Below are 19547 nucleotides of genomic sequence, written 5' to 3' on the forward strand. Positions count from 1 at the left end.
TTCACACTTTCATTGGTCAGACAAGGCTGTATTTTATGAATTGCCATATTTAAAACTATGTAAGTGGTTGAGTGTTACATTTAATTTTTTTTGAAGAAAAAGTATCAACTAATATATAACAATTGACTAATTCAATAGAAAAACAAAATCCCTTAAATATATCGTGTTTGTGCTTTCCTACCAGTTCTTTTATTTGTGTTTGCTCTGTAGGATTGTGGAGATTGCAACCTGTCATTCCACCAGTATCTCGGCTGCTAAAACCCAGAGTGACCAAGTGTACATGTGGGGCCAATGCCGTGGGCAATCGGTCACCGTACCATGCCTCACACATTTCTCCTACACAGACGATGTGTTTGCTTGCTTTGCGTCTCCTGCAGTTACGTGGCGCCTCCTGTCGATAGGTAAGTTCAGGATGAATTGGACAAACAAGCCTCAAAATCTGAAATGTTTATATTCGAGTTGTACACTATCTAACATGCATCTTGAACCTGTATGTTATTTTTGGTCCAGTTACAAATTTGTTACCAAAAGGAATGGGTGTCATAGACAGATCGTGCAGCTGGTAGAGCAGAAACCCGGGTTCTGTGCTCAACTCGGGTGCTGTCTGTGCGGGTTGGTTCCAGAACTATAGGCACAATATGATCCTACCTTGGCAATGGGATACCACTGACCACCTCTTGCATCACCATGGACTTGCTTTTTCTAATTATGTTATGTACCAATTAATGTCATTCTTTTTGCTTTTGTTTTTCTTTTTGAAGTCTTGAAGTATTTGTGTAATTTATGTATATTATGTTTTCTTTTCTGCGTTTAAGTGCTTGTGATGTTGCTGCGAGCAAGATTTTCATTGTACCTGTACCTCTCCCTACTTATACTGCAGACAGTAAACTCGCCTTGTTTGCATATTTTCCTTGGTCTTTGATTTTCTGTTTGCATGCTTTTTGAATTTGCATCCACTAATTATGAAATTATTACATTACGAATAATCAGATTTCTGTGCCTTTATTGTCCCTCTATTTGATTCCACCTAAATATGTCACCCTCCTGTGCCTCTCGCACACACCCCGTATCATTTATTCAGATGAGTTTTCAGGACACTTAGATAGCTTATCCCCAGACAAACTTGCTGATGACAGACGTAGTTTGTTAGGATGTTTCTCTGCTTCATTTAATTCTGGAACACTTAGCTGTGTCTTTTAATGTTCACTCTGTCTAGAACAGGATGATCACCCAACAGTAGCCCAGTCTTTGCACAGGGAGTTTGACAGTTTGGAAACATCTGATTTAAAGTTTTGCGTGGAAGGAAAATTAATCCATGTTCATAAAGCTATTCTAAAAATCAGGTACTGCTTTGAAATTTCATCCAATTTTTTTTTTTTTTGGAATTCAATTTTTGTAAAATGTGCAAATGTTAGTTTTGCTTCACCCCAGGTGTGAACATTTCCGAAGTATGTTCCAGTCCTACTGGAGTGAAGATGAGAAAGAGGTGATTGAAATCGACCAGTTTAGCTACCCAGTTTACCGTGCCTTCCTAGAGTACCTGTACACAGACTCTGTCAACCTACCTCCCGAGGACGCAGTAGGTACCGTATATGTAACTATTTATTATTTAATGATTGCTGTTGGATTTGGAGCTACAGGAATCAATATTATAAATATTACTTTCATATGAGTTTCATATGAAGAACATTCCCTGATGTAGTGTAGCAAAGTGTAGCAAAGGATGAATCTTCCACTAATTACTGCTGGAATTGAATCCACCAATGCCCCCTTTTTTGCCATCCTAATTGCTGTCTTAAGTGTATTCTGACATCCCTATGCTCCTCAATGATTCATTTGATCCCACCTGACTGTACATGAGACATGCCTTCTCTTTCTTGATCAGGCCATTAATATATCTTATCAACCATGGGGTACCTTTTCTTGCCAGCATTGCTCTGCGTTCTTACGGGGGGACACTGGCCCTGGACTCTTTGCATCTTACTTTTAAAAGCCTTGCCAGATGTTTCTCTATTTAATTAAGAGCCCCCCCCCTCTCATCAACCTTGCCTAATTAAATCAAAATTATCCTTGCCCCAATTTGGAATCTCAATACGCGGACCAATCGTTTAGTTTTCTATAACTATCTTGAAATTAATACAATGAAGGTCACATATTCCAAAATGCTCCACCACTGACATATGCACTTGCCCCACCCCTTGTTTCCTAAAAGGAGGTCAGGGTTAGCCCTTTCTGCAGTAGAGCCATCTACCTTTTATTTCAGAAAACCTTCCTGGGCACACTTAACAAATTCTGCCACATTTAATCCCTTGGTATTTTGGCCATCACAGTCAATATTAGGGAAGTTATGATCACCTATTATTACAACTTTATTATTCATATATCTATCTGTGATCTCCCAACATATTCGCCTATGGTATAATCCCATCAAAGCAATCATCGTTTTCTTATTTTTTAACCTTGTGGACATTTCCCCACAATTTCCTCTCAAGTACATTGTGATGTCTCTCTAATCAATAGTGCAACTCCCACTTCTCTCTTATTCCACCTCTATCATGTTGGGAGTATCTGTACCCCAGGACACTGAGCATCTAGTCTTACCCATCCCTCAACAGTACAGAAACAGGCTCTTTGGCTCGACGTACATGCCAGCCAAGATGTCCCATCCAAGCTAGTTTCATTTCCCCATATTTGGCCCTAATCTCTCCAAACCTTTCCTATCCCTGTACCTTTTCCTATCTCTGTACCTGTCCCAATGTTTTTTAAATGTTGTTACTGTATCCGCTCCAAATACTTCCTCTGGCAGCTCGTTCCATATATCCACCACCCTCTTTGTGAAACCGTTGCCCCTCGGGTTCCTATTAAATCTTCCCCTCTCACCTTAAACCATCTACAACATTCCCCAGGGACCTATTGTTCGCTGCAAAGATCCTTCCCTGGTTTGACTTCCCAAAATGCAAGACCTTACACTGATCTGGATTAAACTCAATTCCTTGGCCCATTTGTCCAGCTGGTCAAGATCTTGCTGTAATTCTTGGTAACCATCTTCACTGTCTATGTTACCACCTATTTTAGCTGTCATCTGCAAACTTACTAAAAATATCCTGTACATTCGGATTCAAATCATTGATATGGATGACAAACAGCAATGGACTCAAACACCAATGGGCCTAGATGACAAACAACCTTCCACCACCACTCTCTTGCTTCCAATCACAAAGCCAATTCTGCAATCAGTTGGCTAGCTCTACCCAGATCCCATGTGACCTAACATTCAAGAGCAGCCTTCCATGTGGAACTTGTAAAATGCATTGCTGAAGTCCATATAGACGATGTCTACGACCCTGCCCTCCTTGGTTACTTCTTTAAAAAAACAATCAAATCCATGAGACATGATCTCCTACTCACAAACCCATGCTGACTATTCCTAATCAACCTCTCTTTCTAAGAGCCTGTATATCTAGATATTCGATTCTAAACAGCTGGTGAGATTTCTCTAGACATTTGGGAAAATCTGAAGAGTTCTGAAACTTCTTAAGTAGCATCTTGTTCTTCTAAGATGGATGCGTTTAAGCATTGTATTTAGACAGTTTTCAAATTGTCACAACTCATTTGCACTAAAATTTTCCGGCTCTGCCACAGTTCTGCAGTCATGTGAAGGAAAATTATTATTCAATCAGCCAACTTATTCTTGGGTGCTGCCAGGTTATGGGCAAAAAAACATATTTATATGCTTTATACATATATATTGCCTTTCAGAACATTGCTGCCCAAAAGCACATTTTACTATTCATTGCCATTGTAAGATTTGCAAGAGCCAATTTGTATGCACCAGTGAGACAATAATAAGTCCTTTTAAATAATGTTTTGGGATAAATATCTTTATTTGGTACCAAAATGACACCCACAGCACTATCATACAATCTACTGTAGATGCTCAAAACTGCTTCTTTCTACCTTTTTATTAGAATTAAACATGACCTCTGCAGTGTAGATACTGAATTGTCTGCAAATTCTTTATATATTCTCCAATGCATGAATGTAATTGCATGGTGCGGTATGTCATAGTAATAGGGTGGGGTGTAACGCATTATTCTGTCTTGCCTTACCTTTTAGTTTTATTTTACTTGAGGTGTTTTACAGTATTGATTAAGTTTACTCTTCACAGGGCTTCTGGATCTGGCTACATCTTACTGTGAAGAAACCGTGAAGAAGCTGTGCCAGGATATAATCAAGAGAGATATTACTATGGAGAACGCATTTTTGTTGCTGTCAGCAGCTGTCCGATACGATGCTAAGGTGCGAGTTCATGAAATGTTCATGAGTGAAACACACACAGAGAGACACACACACACACACACACACACACACACACACACACACACACACACACACACACACACACACACACACACACACACATACCCCCCCCCCATCCCCTGTCATGTCCATTATTGGACTTTTCTGTTGAGCGGCAGTCGGTCCTTTGGCCTGTAGGCGACGCCGCCTTTTGGGTAGGTGAAGTTTCGACAGAGTGGCCATTCGGTAAGTTTGCTTTTAGGCGACGCAGCTTTTCCGTTCGTTGGCTTTTAGGCGTCCCGCCATTTCGGTTAGTTTGCATTTAGGCGTCCCATCCTTTCAGTCAGTAGGCGTTTTGTCTTTGTACTCTTCCGGTTTATTGGCGTTTCGGCCTCGTTTCCATTCGGTTATTTGGCTTCAACCTCTTTGCTTCGGCTTCTCTTCCGTCGGCGCCACGTCCGCACACGCAATTTTCACATTTATGCTAAGCCAATTAACCAACAAACCTATATCTCACCTATTGTAGTGTGGGAGGCAACCGAAGATCTCAGAGAAAACCTTGGCAGGTCATGGGGAGAACGTACAAACTCCGTACAGACAGCACCCGTAGTCAGGATCTAATCTGGCGCTGTAAGGCAGCAGCTCTACCGTTGCGCCACCATGCCGCCCTTTATATAACTTATTAAATATATATAAGACTGAAGGTTCAGTTACTGGCAACATGGTCTTAGGTGATGTGATTGGGTAGCACAGTGGTGCAACAGGTAATGCTATTGCCTCAGCTCCAGTGACCCCGTTCAATCCAAACCCCGATAGGTCCAATGTACACTTTGTGATTGTGTGGGCTTCCTCTGGCTGCTCCAGTATCCTCCCGCACCCCAGTCATTTTGTCGACAGCGGAAATATAATTGAAGACAAGAACATAGAACCCAGCATCATGCCCATGATCTGCTGAACAGTGATCGTCACCCTTTATGCTGTAGAGTCATGGCCTCACAGCTCATGAAAAGCTCTGCCCACCACCACCTCCTCCCACAACATTCCCCATGCTACTTTCATGCAACTAATGCCCCTGTCCCACTTAGGAAACCTGAACGGAAACCTCTGGAGACTTTGCTCCCCACCCAAGGTTTCCGTGCGGATCCCGGAGGTTTTTGTCAGTCTCCCTACCTGCTTCCACTACCTGCAACCTCTGGCAACCACCTGCAACCTCCGGGAACCGCACGGAAACCTTGGGTGGGGCGCAAAGTCTCCAGAGGTTTCCGTTCAGGTTTCCTAAGTGGGACTGGGGCGTATTAGAATCTGACATTGGCAAAGTAGCACAAAAGGAATTAAATTTTCATTAAACCTGAACTTTGAAATACTCATTGGGAATTTGGGAAAATTAGGGGTAAACCACCAAAATGACGTCGGAGAGTGGTGACTCTATGTGCCTCTTCCCAGAGAAAGATTTACTACCATCCGATACAATTGCTCTACCCTCGCTTTTATCATTTGTGCCCGAGTTTGAATGGAGTGTATCAATGCATGGTATATCTGATCTGTTTGGATAGGATGCAAAACAATGCTTTTCACTCTACCTCGGTACACATGACAATAATAAACTAAACCCACCTAACTAGATATATCCAGGTTGTAGCATCACAAGTTCCTCTCTTTGTCTTCCTGACTGCCTGTTGATCAGTAAAGTGCGACTGTTTTGCACAAAGAAACAATTTTTAATTTATTGCAGCAGGAAATGAACTCTCAAATTATTTCCAATTATCTCTTGTATTACTATGTGTAGAAAGGAACTGCAAATGCTGGTTTACACTGAAGATAGACACAAAATGCTGGATAACTCAGCGGGATAGGCAGCATCTCTGGAGAGAAGGAATGGATGATGTTTTGGGTCAAGACTAGTTCAGTCTGAAGAAAGTTCTCAACCTGGGTGATCCATTCCATCTCTCCAGACATGTTGCCTGTCCTGCTGAATTATTCCAACAGCTTGTGCCTATCTTCTTGGATTACTATGATTTATTACTTCAATTTCTTTTATTTCTTTGTGTGTAGGATTTGGAAGAGTTTTGCTTCAAATTTTGTGTGAATCATTTGACTGCTGTGATCAACACTGATGCATTTTGGCAAATGGATGGAGATCTCTTGAAAGATTTTTTTGGAAAGGCAAGCAAATGTGGAGCCTTCAGAAACTGAGTTTGCTGGGTAGATATGCTTAAATATAATTCTATTATAAATATATTTCTTCCATGACTTAATGAGAATTTGATGCAAAATATGTAGTCTTCTACCAAGCTCATTGTACTCCTGCCAGTATAATACTAAAAACTGCACTGATGTTATGGCTCACTGCTTGATTGCTGTTAGCTTTCTGGATGTAAATAATCACACTCCTGTCCTCTTGTACAGAAATGGTTGTGTATGAATCTTACAAAATTGTGTGTAGTAGGCACCAATTTATTAATCTTTTTAACAATTATGTGACAGTAACTACTTGTTTTGAACTGGAGATTATCTCCATTTCATTAACGTCACAAAGCTGTCGTGTTTCACAATAAATAGTCATGGCAATTAGAATTGTAATGTTCTTTATTTTAACAAAATGTCAAGGTTGTGATTTTGTTTGTCAGAATGACGGAGTTATAGAGAGATATAGCATGTAAACAGGCTCTTCATCCCACCAAGGATCAATTTTTGCATTGGTCCTTTCAATATCAATCCATTTTATTTTCCCTATGTTCCCATCATCTCCTACTCTGATCCTCACTTGCCTACATACTAAGGGCAGTTACAGTGGCCAATTAACTTACCAATTTGCTTGTGTTTTGGATGTGGGGGGAAGCTGGAGCACCCAGAGGAAAATTGCAAGATCGCAGATCGCTGGAGAAGTGAGGTGGCAGCTCTACTAGCTACATCACTTTGCTGTCCTATAGGTCAATTTATAGCATTGTTTTTATGCAGGATCCTTCTGTTGATAGATCTCATTAAAGATATTGAGAATACTGGAGCATTAGCCAGCTCCATATAACACGGAAAACACAAAAAAAAAATGCCACCTGCATGGTGGATAATGATTTCAGTGAATTTGGTGCTATTACCAACGCCATGGATTTACTTTCCATGCTTTAGTTCTGCAGTTGCAAGAGTAGGTTGCCCTACTTGTCCTCTTCTCCCTGGTTATCGTCTTGTTTTTAATGTAGGTATAAAAAGCTTTGTGATTCACCAAAGCCATTTATTTCATGGCCCCTTTTGTCCCTTCTAATCATGTGCTTGAGTTCTTTCCTCCTTTCTTTCTTACTGAAAGACCCTGTGGTATTCCATCCTTTTAAACCAGTGGTTCTTAACCTGGGGGTCGTTTGGGGCTTTGCCGGGGATCATGAAGGGGACACAAATAACATATCAATTTGTTGAGGCCATGGTTAGAAATCTAACAAAGGTACATACCACATACAGTGTTTTGTTCACGTGTGCGCGTACTGGTGCCAAAAAGGTTAAGAACCACTGATTTAAACCATGCATGTGCTTCCTATCTTTTTGACCAAATTTACAACCTCTTTGGTCATCCAAGGTTCCCTTGCTTTGCCATCCTTACTGGAACATGCCGGTTATGAACTTAGATCAACAATTCCCACATGTCAGATGTGGGCTTATCCAGAACAACTGCTCCCAGTGTATCCTCTGGCAATCTTGCCTAATAATGTTGTAGAGTGCTTTAATTCAATTTAGTACCTTTGGGCAAGGTCCAGCCTTCTCCATATTCAAAACAATCTTAAAACTTAAGGAGTTGTGATCACCATCCCCAAAATGCCATTCAACAATTACACCAGTCGCCTGGCCAGGCTCATTACTTGTACTCTTAACCTTCATCCCTGTAAAACAGGATGTTATCTGTCCATTGGCATCTTGCCTGCAGCGCTGCAAACATGCATTCACTAAGTAAATATATATCTCTGGGAAATATATTCCAACATAATTCTTTTTGGCAACATTAGTTTCTAAAGTATTCAGAATTAATTCCCACTAGCACTAAATCATTGAGAGGCTCTAAGTCCATCAGTTTGCACAAGTTATTTTTATTAATTAAATGAATATTAAAAATCAAATTAATACATTTGTATTTAAATTCTGATTGTCCACTCCTTAAAAAAGCTACAAAAGGTGCAATGAGCTAAATTTTCTTTTTCTAGTCACATTCTAATTCTACAGTGTACTCTATAAAGGAAAAGTATTACACATTCATGCATTACAATAATGACAGTAAATAACAAGAAAAATAATACTGCAGTCTGGATATCTTTGCCCTAATATAATCAATCCAGCATACTTTTACTCTTTGATAGAACTGCTATAAACTCTTTCAGTTCGTCAAAGTAATTTATCAGTACAAAATGCAACATGGACCTTTTTAAAAAAAGAAAAATTATCTGACTGATCCCGACCTGAAACATCGCCTGTCCATTCCCTTTCCAGATGCTGCTTGACCTTCAGAGTTCCTCTAGCTCTGTGTGTTTTGCTCAAGATTCGAGCATCTTGTTTCTCCATCTTAATTTTACTCTTGCTATTATTGCACAAGACATAGTTATTAATGGTTTGTAAATTGTTTGACATTGCATTGAAATTATACAATCTCTTTGATATTCTACCAGATTAAATAGAGACAAAGACTTAACAGTCACTTCTTTCATTACTTTGTAACGTCCCAAAGTGCATTATAGCAAATTAAGTTCACGAAGAATAATTACGGGAGTAATATAAGTAACGGCATCGATTACACATTCCAGTAAAATTATAGTTTGTTCTGATAAAGCAGCTGGAAATTTCATGTTATCAATCTAATTTGGCTATTGTAATGTCAAATGTTATCCAGACTGTGGCTGATTAATTTCAAATTGAAAAAGAGGGAAAATAAATCAAAGTTAAAAAAAAAAGGAACAACAAATGGAGACGGAGTAAAGCCTCCTGTCAGTTTCCATACTAGAAACAGGGATTAAATCTCTCAGGTAACCTGGTTCTCTAAGTCCAGGCAACTCAGCTCTGTTTCTTAGTACATCTTTGGTGGTCCAGTACATCTTGTGGTTTTGTGACAAATTGCTTGTAATATTAGTCCTTCATTGTTGAATAAACCTTAAATCACAGATTTGTTAGCATCACGACAACTTATAAATATGTTCACGAAGAATTGATGCAAATTATCTTCAGGGTAAAAGTACAACCACAAATGTAATAAAATACTTCATTTAAAAACAGAAATTGCTGGAAACACTCAGTAATACAAGCAGGATCTGTGGAAGGAGAAAGAAAATTGACACTTCTGGTTGAAATCCATCAACCTGAAGCATTTTATGTTGCTCTTTCCACAGCGACTCTCTGACCTGCAGGGTGTTTACAACATTTTCTGTCTTTTATTTCAGAAAACCAGCATCTGCAGATATTTAAATTAATTTATTTATAGTTTCTTTGCAGTGTGCACATTGGAATACAATTTATTTTAATGTCTCTCATGAATGTTAATTAGCTTTGCTGTTCTCATTGGATTTTTGCTGATAAGTGAGTTCATCCATGGATAGTAATACAGTATGTATGAATGTTAAACTCCTTTGAATTCTAAAATTGTGTTCTCAAGTCTTTGGAAGTTTTATTAGACTAATACCTGGAATGGGCAGGTTGCCATGAAACAAAGGTTGGACAGGATAGGCTTGAATCAGATGGAGTTTAAAAAGAGTAAATGGCGATTTGATTCATACAAGATCCCGAGGATTCTTGACAGTGTGATTGTGGAAAGGATGCTTTTTCCTGTGGAGGAATCTAAAGCTCAGGGTTCACGTTAAAAATAATGGTTGCCCATTAAGACGTATGGATAAGATTTTTTCCTGAGTTATCTCAGAGAGGCAAGACCATAAGAAATTGCAGTGTTATGGATGTGGCCTAGACCAGCCTTCATCACCTGTTCCCCCCTATCGACTCAATCTACACTTCATACTGCCTTCGGAAAGCAATTAACATAATCAAGGACCATTTTCACCCCTCCCCTGTTGAGCAGAAGATACAAAATCATGAAAGTACCTCCAAAGCTTCAGATTGAAACAGTTTCAGGAACCGTTTCTTCCCAACTGTTAACAGACTACTTGACAGTCCTCTCATAAACTAGGGTGCAGTTCTAATCTTCCAACCTACCTCTTTGCAGACCTTGCACTTTTTTCTCTAACTGTAATGCTGCAACATTATGGCATCTTTTTCTTTGCACAACCTGTTATATCTGTGTATGGTGTATGGATTGTAATCGTGTATAGTATGGGTTGACTGGATTGCATGGAAATAAAGCTTTTCACTTTATCTCAATGTACATGACAATAATTAACCATAACCAATACCAATACACAGGTAGATGGGGAAGTTGAGTGAAGTTATGGACTGATGAGCCATGATCTCATTAGGCTTAAGAGGCCAGCTACACAAAGCTACTATGAGAGGAATAAAGTTTGTATATGTGCGATTAAGCTTCAGATGTTTTAAAAGTGGGGGGAAAAGTTACCAATGAGAGCATAGTTTTTTTAGTTGGACATCGTCATAAAAATTTTGCCCTGAATTTTGGTTAAGTTGTATCAGATACTGAAATTGTGAATGTAAACATTTAGAATCTGACCAGCGGGTGGTGACGTGGCCGAGAGTGAGAATTCTTCCCATAGGTTTTATCTACTGCCTGTTAGCAAGCTACCCAATAGAGGAACATCTTTGATTTTCCGGCACCTTTGTTTCCAGAGCCTTGCAGGATTATCCGTCTTGCCAGACCAACAGAGGTCACGGCCTCCAAGAGGAGGTGAACAGGCCGCCGGGGATCCTGTACAGTTAGCCTTGGAAATGGGCTATGGAAACAGATCTGCTGCTCCAGCAGAGCCAGAGCAGAGGGCAAATTTGTCCCGCCGATCAATTGCGGAGGTTCAGAGTTCTGCCACCTCACCCAGTCTAGGCACCACATTTTCTGGGGGAATTAAGGGGGGGTGGGGGGGGGGGAATTTCAAGTTTGCTCTCATAAATTTGTCTGGATTAAAGGAGGTGCAGGACCACTAGTTGTTGGAAAAATGGATGGTGGATCTGTATTGATTTGAATGTCTTCTGGAGAAAGCACCCAGAGGTGATTATTGATAACTTTACAGGACCATATTAGGGTATCTAATCAGACAGTTGGTTGGGAGATTGCCTGCATGTACTGGAGATGGAACATTCGCCACAGCCACCATGCTGTCAGGTGATCCAGAGGGAAGATCTTCTGGAAGGTCAGACATGGTCCTCACAATTGCTGCAGAGAAAAGAGGAAATATTCTACCCTTAACACCTGGTTCAATCCAGCTAATAACCAGTAAAATCAGATTTTTGTTACTCATAAGAAGCTGCTTTGTGTAGATTAACCTGCCCAATTAGGGAGACAGCAGCACAACTAGAAAGTCTTGCCAAAGATGGCACTGGAGTGAGTTGAACCTTGTGTGCTGCTGGTGGTGAAGGTAAAAGGTTTTCCCCCGGATAGGTTGCACTTCAAACCCCAGAATAGCTGCAGTCAGAGTTTGCTTCCATTCTGGTTATTGTCAGCGTACTCATTCTCAAAACAAATATTGTTTCCTATATGTAGAGGGTAGTTTAGCACTTGGAGTAGTCATTTCTTTCTCTCGGCATTCTTCTTTAGTGAACGGGCTAACTTTGCGAACTCCTTAACAAGATTATCTTGTCTCTGCAAGGATATTTTTTCTTCTTCAAGATGCTGCATGTTTTTTTGTATTTCTGTTGGAGAACAAAGAAAATAAGGTTGAGAGATGTGTTCATAGAATACCTTTCACATTTAATATAGTACTTTAAGAGTGGTTCCTGTGATTAGTTTAGCAGCTCATTGATGCACAGCAGTGTCCCACAGCAACGAGATGATCACATAACATGTTTTTAAATCTTGAATGAGTTCTGCTTACTGCTTTCCCACTATAGGTGTTGCGTGATCTGCTGAGTGTCGCAGCATTTTCTGTTTGTTTCAGAGCTCCTGACTACGGGTGCTGTCTGTACGGAGTTTGTTCGTTCTCCCCGTGACCGCGTGCGTTTCCCCCGGGTGCTCCAGTTTCCTCCCACATTCCAAAGACGGACAGTTAATTGGCTTCGGTAAAGATTGTAAATTGTCCCAAGTGCATAGGATAGTGCTAGTGTACGGGGTGAATGCTGGTTGGCGCAGTCTCAGTGGGCCAAAGAGCCGGTTTCCATGCTGCGTCTCTAAAGTAAACTAAAGCTCAAGCGCTGATACTTACGTGACTGAAATTCCGACATGATGTCTTGTAGTGAATTCGCAGTCAAAAGAATTGTCCATGCAACCTCGTTGTCTGAAAAATAATTAATAGGAAAGTAAACTTTAAGTAAAGTAGTAAAGAAGATGCGATGCTAGAAATCTAAAATAACATTAGAAAACACTGAAAATACTCAGCAGATCAGACAGCATAGGTGGAGAGTTAACCTTTCAGTTAAGTCATCAACCTGAAACATTAACTGTTCCTTCCCTCATTGATGTTACTTGACCTGACCTGGAATATTTCCACAGTACTTTGCTTTTATTAAAAATATAGTTTGAGGAACTTAAATTTCCTGAATCTTAAGATTCTAATAATTCTGGCTTAAATAAAAGAAAATAAAAGAAAACACTAAACATGAAATTTGACTGATTAACATATGGTATCATAAGAAATGGCAGCGAGTAAGTAAATTAGCTCCTTTTTGGCACTTTCCCCATACTAACCCAATGTGCCTTCAAACCATTAAATTTTAAAAATCTAGCAATGTCAGTTTTGAATAGGATTTGTGACTGAGCTGCAATAGGTCATGTCCAAAGAATACCAAAGATTTGCGACCCTTGGGCTGAATAAAGTTATCTCTGTTCTGAATGGCTGATCTTTATTTTGACTGTGGGAACTCCCCAACCACCAGTAGACATACCCGGGAATGGGAAACGTACTCCACATCTACCTCATCAAGGTCCTTACAAACCTTTTCAGTACATAATGCAAACTGTTGCCCTGGATGAAGTAAAACCAGCAGAGCTTCACTGGATGGATGCTTTAATGTGCCTGGGATTACATTAACACGTTTGTATATTTATTCTAGGGAAACATTTGTGGCATTTTCAGGGTCTCCTGTGACAGGAGTACAGGTAGTTCTGCCAAGAGAGTCGAGAATATCCTGTTGTAATTGTGGAAGAACATGGAGATGGAAGGGATGAAACATGCAGAATAAGTAATAAAAATCGCACAACACTGCAGTATGAATTCTGAAAGAGAAACAAAGTGCTTGGCAGGGCAGGCAACTTCCAAGGAACACTTCAATGTTGTTGCTAAGTGTTTCAAAACATATCTATTGTATTGTAGTACTAGGAATGAGTCTTTGCCCAGAATTAGAGGAACTAAGACACAAATTAATATAAAGAAACTCAAACCAGTGAGCAGGTGAATCAGATTTTGTGCTTTAACCCAATGACATTGAGAATGCAGGAGAAAAGTGAAGAAGGGGAACAATAATGGGCAGCCAACCTTTCGGGTACCGAACCTGAAAGTTATCTGTCCATTTCTTCCGCAGATGCTGCCTGGCATAAGTAAATCCAGCAGTTGTTTTTTTTTTACTTTAGATTCCAGCAATTCAGTCTCAGGTGAAGGGAAAGTTATAGTGGAAAAAAATGATACACAGCCCCAATGTAATATATTATAAGTTTAGGCCATCAAGGGACAATCTCTATTTTATGGTATCACCTGTTTAAACAAAAATGGGGCAAGATAAATATCTGTACAAATGTACCTTTACTGGTGGCAATTCCATTCGCTATTTTTTGCTGAATAGAACTCAGATTTTTCTGGATCATCAAGAAAATATTCTCCAAACACCGAGCTTCCTTGCACATCTTCCAGAAGTTCTCTGCTTGTCCTGCAGCTGATCAGAAATTGGGAATGACTTAACTGTAGAGAAATTACATATTTTCAGAGTATAGATCACTTCGGTAGTTCCCTTCTAAGTACCTTCATCCCAAACACACTTTAATTCCTACGACTAGGCCACAGGGACCAGACGGTTAAGAGAGACAGGTATGAAAATAGAACAAAGGGAAAAGTGAAATATAGGAGTTGATATGATGGTCAATTAGTGAAAGTCAGGCAATTTTCCTGTGCACATGTTGGGCAGGCTTACTTTCTGTGGAGTTTTTTTTTTCATTTGGAAAAAAGCCATATATCTTAATGGATTTGGGATATTAGGTAAATTGATCATAGCACAGAACCAGCCGCACATAGGTTGTCAGGTAACAGAGGGGAGAAATAATTTGAAATCTGGGTACAGAGGGCGAAAGAAAGCAAGTTGTGTTGAGTTTGAAGAAGTTGGGCAGAAGGATGGGGAAATATATCATGGGATGGACCAGTTATGTCAAATGGCCTTTTATTACGCAGTAAATGGTCAATATTAATTCAATGGTGACAACAAATCTATGAGCCAGGAACAAAAAATGATGGTACTAGTTCATAATTGAAGGAAATAAACAAACTGGTTTAACTTCACCCAGGAAAGGCGATACATCAGAATAACAACCAATAAAGTACACATTCCCCAAATCACATGCAAATAAAAGTGGAAACATAAAATGCTGGTTTGTTGTTGGTTATACGTCAAATCATGCAGATATCTAAGGGCTCACAGTTTTCACAATGTATAACAAATCCGGCTCTCTATTTACCCTATTACCCCTGTGGGATTAAAAAATTCCTATAACAACTTTGCAAAATTTAGCTTACAACTGGTTGTCAAGAATTAAATGCAGCCGAATCTCTGCCAGTTGTGGATTAATGAAAGATATTTGTGTCTCTGAAAAAGTTGGGAAGTGAAGTGACCTTGGAATATTTGGAATGAAACCAAAATAGAATATGATTAGTTATAAATATGATAATTAAAATCTGAAATGCCACTTGAACTAAGTGTCATTTTGTTTAATGATCATTTTCAAATAAACTCTTCACTCGATGAAATTTACATTGATCAACACATTGAATCACTGTTTTAATCCAGCTGTAAAGCAATGTCATGTATATATCTCACAACTGCCAACCTCCTACAAACTATCAGTAAAATTGGCATCCAAGAGCAACTATTTCATTTATTAAAATACTATGTTAAAAACTATCAAACCAAATAAAAGGGAGCAGCTCCTTGAGCAGTTGCACCATCTAACAGAATTAAGCATGCAGTAGCTCAACTTGATTTATCATATAGGAGGAGCCATCTTGGTGAACGGCTGCTAGCCAGCAGCCGTCCGTTTTAAATTCGTTTTTTTAATAGTTTTTAGTGAGTCCTGTTTTTTTGTTTGTAGGGGATATGGTCTTTTAATGTGGGGGGGTAGGTGTAACTTTGTTTCTAGGTCCCTACCTGGTCGGTGTGGCAGCTTTTTCTCCGGGCTGCCCGTCGACCCGTCCTCGTGGCCTACCTGTGTGCTTGGAGCGCCGTTTCCTGGTGGGGACCACCCAGCACCTCGGCCTCGGCGGCGGCACAGCGTTGGAGCGCTGGAGCGGAGTGGAGCGGGCGACGCCTTGCCTGGGTCACCGCGCTGGAGCTCTGGCGAGCTGGACCGCCGAGAGCAACATCTCCGGGCTGCGGGTCTGCGGAGCGGAGAGGCGGCAGTGCGGAGAGGCGGCGCCGACTTTATCATCGGTAGCCTGGGAGCTCCAAACCGGCGCGGCCTTGTCGGCTTCGGCAGCCGCGGGCTCCAACCAGGTAGCGGCCGTTCCAGGTGGCCCAGCCACCGAAAGGACTCTCCCGACGCCGGGGCAAGACCACCTGGTGAGAACGGCCAGGGACATCGGGCCTCCGTAGAGGCAATTGCGGTGGCCTCAATAGGCCTGACTTTGGGGTGAACATGGGGTGGGGACTGGACATTGTGCCTTCCCCCACAGTGGTATCCACTGTGGGGGGATGATTTTTTTGTCTAATTGTAGTCCTGTAGGTCTGTGTCCAAGATGGCTGCCGTGAAGAGAGGTGGACGCTGGCGCGCTTTGGCTGCCGCTGCTCTCTCTTCACACTGTTTTTGATTTTCTGTTTTTGGATTGAATTCTGTTTTTAATTTGTGTCTCTGTGATGTCTTTTTTACTTGTTCTATTCCGATTATATGTTTTTATTCCGATTACTATGTAAGGTGTCCTTGAGATGTCTGAAAGGCGCCCATTAAATAAAATGTATTATTATTATTATTATATACAGTTTATCTTTTATTACTCGATTGCTCACAAGGTTCTGTGATTGGAGTTGATGTCCTTTCTATGATCTCCCCATGAACGTCCTGTTGCACATCATCAATCTCCTCGTGGACTTCGCACTGTAAGAAAACACAAGTTTAAGTTTGATCCTGGGATTTTAGACCTAGAGCTCCCAAACCTCTCCACCACAAGGTGAGTGGTGAATCAGTGGAATTCTCTGCAACAGAAAGCAGTTGAGGCCAGCTCATTGGCTATATTTAAGAGGGAGTTAGATGTGGTCCTTGTGGATAAAGGGATCAGGGGGTATGGAGAGAAGGCAGGTACAGGATACTGAGTTGGATGATCAGCCATGATCATATTGAATGGCGGTGCAGGCTCGAATGGCCGAATGACCTACTCCTGCGCCTATTTTCTGTGTTTCTATGAATAATAAGATATTTTTCCTAGCTGGTGGTTCTCAACTGTTATGTGGTTGCTGAGCTGATACTGGACCACATTCATAGGCCTCCTTTCTTTCCTGCAAGAAGCATGGGGCCTCTTGGTGAAGGAATTTCTGAGAAAGCATGGGTGTGCCTGATTCTGCTGCACATTGCTTGGGTGCTATTATAACCCAACCTGGCTTGAAGCAATATTTTTCTTCAGAAATTTTTCAGTTCAATATCATATGACATCGGGCAGCCGTTGCAGCGACTGCGGAGGCCTCAAATAGGCCCCAACCTCGGGTGAACTAAGAGGAGGAGGACTGGACATTTTAGTGCCTTCCCTCGCAGTGGAAAGTGTTGATTCTGCTGTGGGGGGGACGTTCGTGTTAAATTCTATAGTGTTGTGTCTTTTTTTTTATTTTTATTTTATATGGATGCATGGTTATCTGATTTCTTCTCTGTAAAGCACTTTGGCCTCAACGTGATTTGATTAAAAGTGCTATATAAATAAAAATTACTTACTTACATACATATAGAACTTAAATTTTGATTAACTACATGCAAAACATCAAACGGTATTGATTCCCACAAAAGGTAGAAATCCTAAGACAGCAAATATTGAAAACTCTCAGGTCAGGCCACATCAGTGGGAAGAGAAATAGAATGAACGTTTCAGGCTTAAGACATACTGGTTTTCAAATAAATTCTAGATATCCCCCAATGATATCCAAGCCTCATCCCAAGCTTGACAAAATTAAACAACCACACATTTTGGAAGTGAACAGCCTGGGAGCAGGCCCTTCAGCCCACAATGTCATGAGTCTGTCAGTAGTTTACATAGGCTGAATTTCTGCCTTTGAGGGTACCACAGTCCTGCTTCTGCTCTCAATACAGATGGAATTTTCTGATGTTGAGTCAAAACAATAACGTCTTGCTTTGAGTAATGGTATTGAGCAGTATTTCACTAACCAAGCTAGCAAGGATGCCTTCTCCCTCAGGATAACTGAGTTAGAGTCAACCTGATTCAAGTGAATATCAAATCCGATTCATCAAATCTGAATATCATCGGTTTATGGTCATCTTTTATAGACTAAGATTGTTTTATTTTAAATAAACCCACAAGGTATTTAATTATTTGGCAACGTGAAGGGTGAAAAAAAAAGCATGCACAACAAATTAATTATTGATTCTTAGTCAGGTTCTCTACTGCAGACAAAATTGAAATTCTACTTTGCATTGTACTTCAATCACTGGCAATCTTGTAACTTCGTAAATTTGGTACATGGGAATTTCAATATTTTTTCACTACATTTCAACTTTATGTTACCTGATCTATATTTGTGCTTGCATCACTGCAGTTTTCATTGTTTGGCTCATTTTCCCCTGTAGAAAGAAGCATAAACTTAATTATGACAGTCTCAGACAGTCAAGAATATTTTAAATTTTATTTTAAAAATGCATAGATTCGCTTCCTTTTTGAGAGCATGCAGGTAGAACATAACAAACTGCAAATAAACCTTGAACAAAAAGAAAATAACAAAAAAGGTTATTTTAAAGGCATAATCAAAAGTTCAAGTGAAATAGAAGGTAGACACAAAATGCTGGAGTAACTCAGCGGGACAGGCAGCATCTCTGGACAGAAGGAATGGGTGACGTTTCGGGTCGAGACATTTCCTCAGTGCAAGAGAAATATGCAGGTTACCACAAAGAATTAGAAGAAAAGAAATTCTTCGACACCAAAGGAGGACTAAAGAAAACAATTTAGGAACAAAATTAATTAAAAAGTTGAAGTAATATTGAAAAAAAAAGTATAGTGTTCTACAGGAATGTTATTAAAGGGAAAATTTGAGATTTAATTAGAGGTATAAAACATGAGCAAGATGAACACACAGAATGGCAGAGAATGGTCAGAAATATTGAACAAAGCATAATTTTAAATCAAAGATATCGATCCCATTCAAAAAGAATGGGAAAAGTAATAAACTATCAAAACTAAAGGAAAAACAATTCTAGGCCGGAATTGTATGCAACACATGTATCCTGGGTGGAAGTAACGGAGATCTAGTTTGCACATACAATATTTCATAAAAGAGGACAAGATTTTGGCGGAAAGATGTAAGAAAGTGCTCAAGTACTCAAAGTGTAGGAGGAACACTGAGAATGACTTCGAAAACCTCAAGTGTGGCACCAGCCACACACAAGAGCTCGACCCGAAACGTCACACATTCCTTTTCTCTAGTGATGCTATCTGACCCACTGGAGTACTTCCCGCTGCAAAAAAACAGTTTGGGTGATGATGATGCCAGGATATATACTGGAATACTTAATAGAAAAGGCTCCAGAAATTTAAGAAAGAAATACAATAGAATCTAAAAGTTTCAGTCATGATTAATTGTTCCAATAGCACAAAAACGATGCTATAATCAGTTTTGAAATTGCTGTTTCTCATCACTTACACTATGGTTTGGGGAGAAGCAACTTTAACAACATAAACTTATGATACCAAATCAGGACTACAGCTAACAACTTGGGAAAATAAAACTTAGTACGGCCAAAGTCAGAACATTTGCAGACATGGTCT

The 19547-nt window shown here is 40.1% G+C and overlaps 2 protein-coding genes across 6 annotated transcripts in view; one reads left to right on the forward strand and one right to left on the reverse strand.

Annotated features, from left to right (window-relative positions):
• Nucleotides 1-19547, forward strand: part of rcbtb1 (RCC1 and BTB domain containing protein 1) — a 51024-nt gene that overhangs the window by 25424 nt on the left and 6053 nt on the right. Inside the window, exons 8-12 of one of the 3 annotated variants that reach the window (XR_004413997.1) lie at nucleotides 211-401; nucleotides 1217-1343; nucleotides 1432-1579; nucleotides 4169-4299; nucleotides 6352-6488. Coding sequence is in view for 2 of the 3 variants with exons in the window: in XM_033032811.1 (XP_032888702.1) it covers nucleotides 211-401; nucleotides 1217-1343; nucleotides 1432-1583; nucleotides 4169-4299; nucleotides 6352-6492 (742 nt within the window). In the remaining variant the exon portion in view is untranslated. Of the gene's footprint in view, nucleotides 1-210; nucleotides 402-1216; nucleotides 1344-1431; nucleotides 1584-4168; nucleotides 4300-6351; nucleotides 6874-19547 lie in introns of those variants that run through there. The other 2 variants (XM_033032811.1, XM_033032810.1) reach the window with 2 other exon arrangements.
• phf11 (PHD finger protein 11) overlaps nucleotides 9738-19547 on the reverse strand; it is a 40226-nt gene continuing 30416 nt past the window's right edge. Inside the window, exons 12-17 of one of the 3 annotated variants that reach the window (XR_004413998.1) lie at nucleotides 18294-18349; nucleotides 16564-16663; nucleotides 14110-14241; nucleotides 12579-12650; nucleotides 11826-12069; nucleotides 9738-11772 (exon numbers count right to left, since the gene is read on the reverse strand). Coding sequence is in view for 2 of the 3 variants with exons in the window: in XM_033032812.1 (XP_032888703.1) it covers nucleotides 11945-12069; nucleotides 12579-12650; nucleotides 14110-14241; nucleotides 16564-16663; nucleotides 18294-18349 (485 nt within the window). In the remaining variant the exon portion in view is untranslated. Of the gene's footprint in view, nucleotides 12070-12578; nucleotides 12651-14109; nucleotides 14242-16563; nucleotides 16664-18293; nucleotides 18350-19547 lie in introns of all 3 variants that reach the window. The other 2 variants (XM_033032812.1, XM_033032813.1) reach the window with 2 other exon arrangements.

The sequence above is a fragment of the Amblyraja radiata genome, chromosome 14, assembly GCF_010909765.2.
Source record: "Amblyraja radiata isolate CabotCenter1 chromosome 14, sAmbRad1.1.pri, whole genome shotgun sequence".
NCBI classification, from domain to species: domain Eukaryota; kingdom Metazoa; phylum Chordata; class Chondrichthyes; order Rajiformes; family Rajidae; genus Amblyraja; species Amblyraja radiata.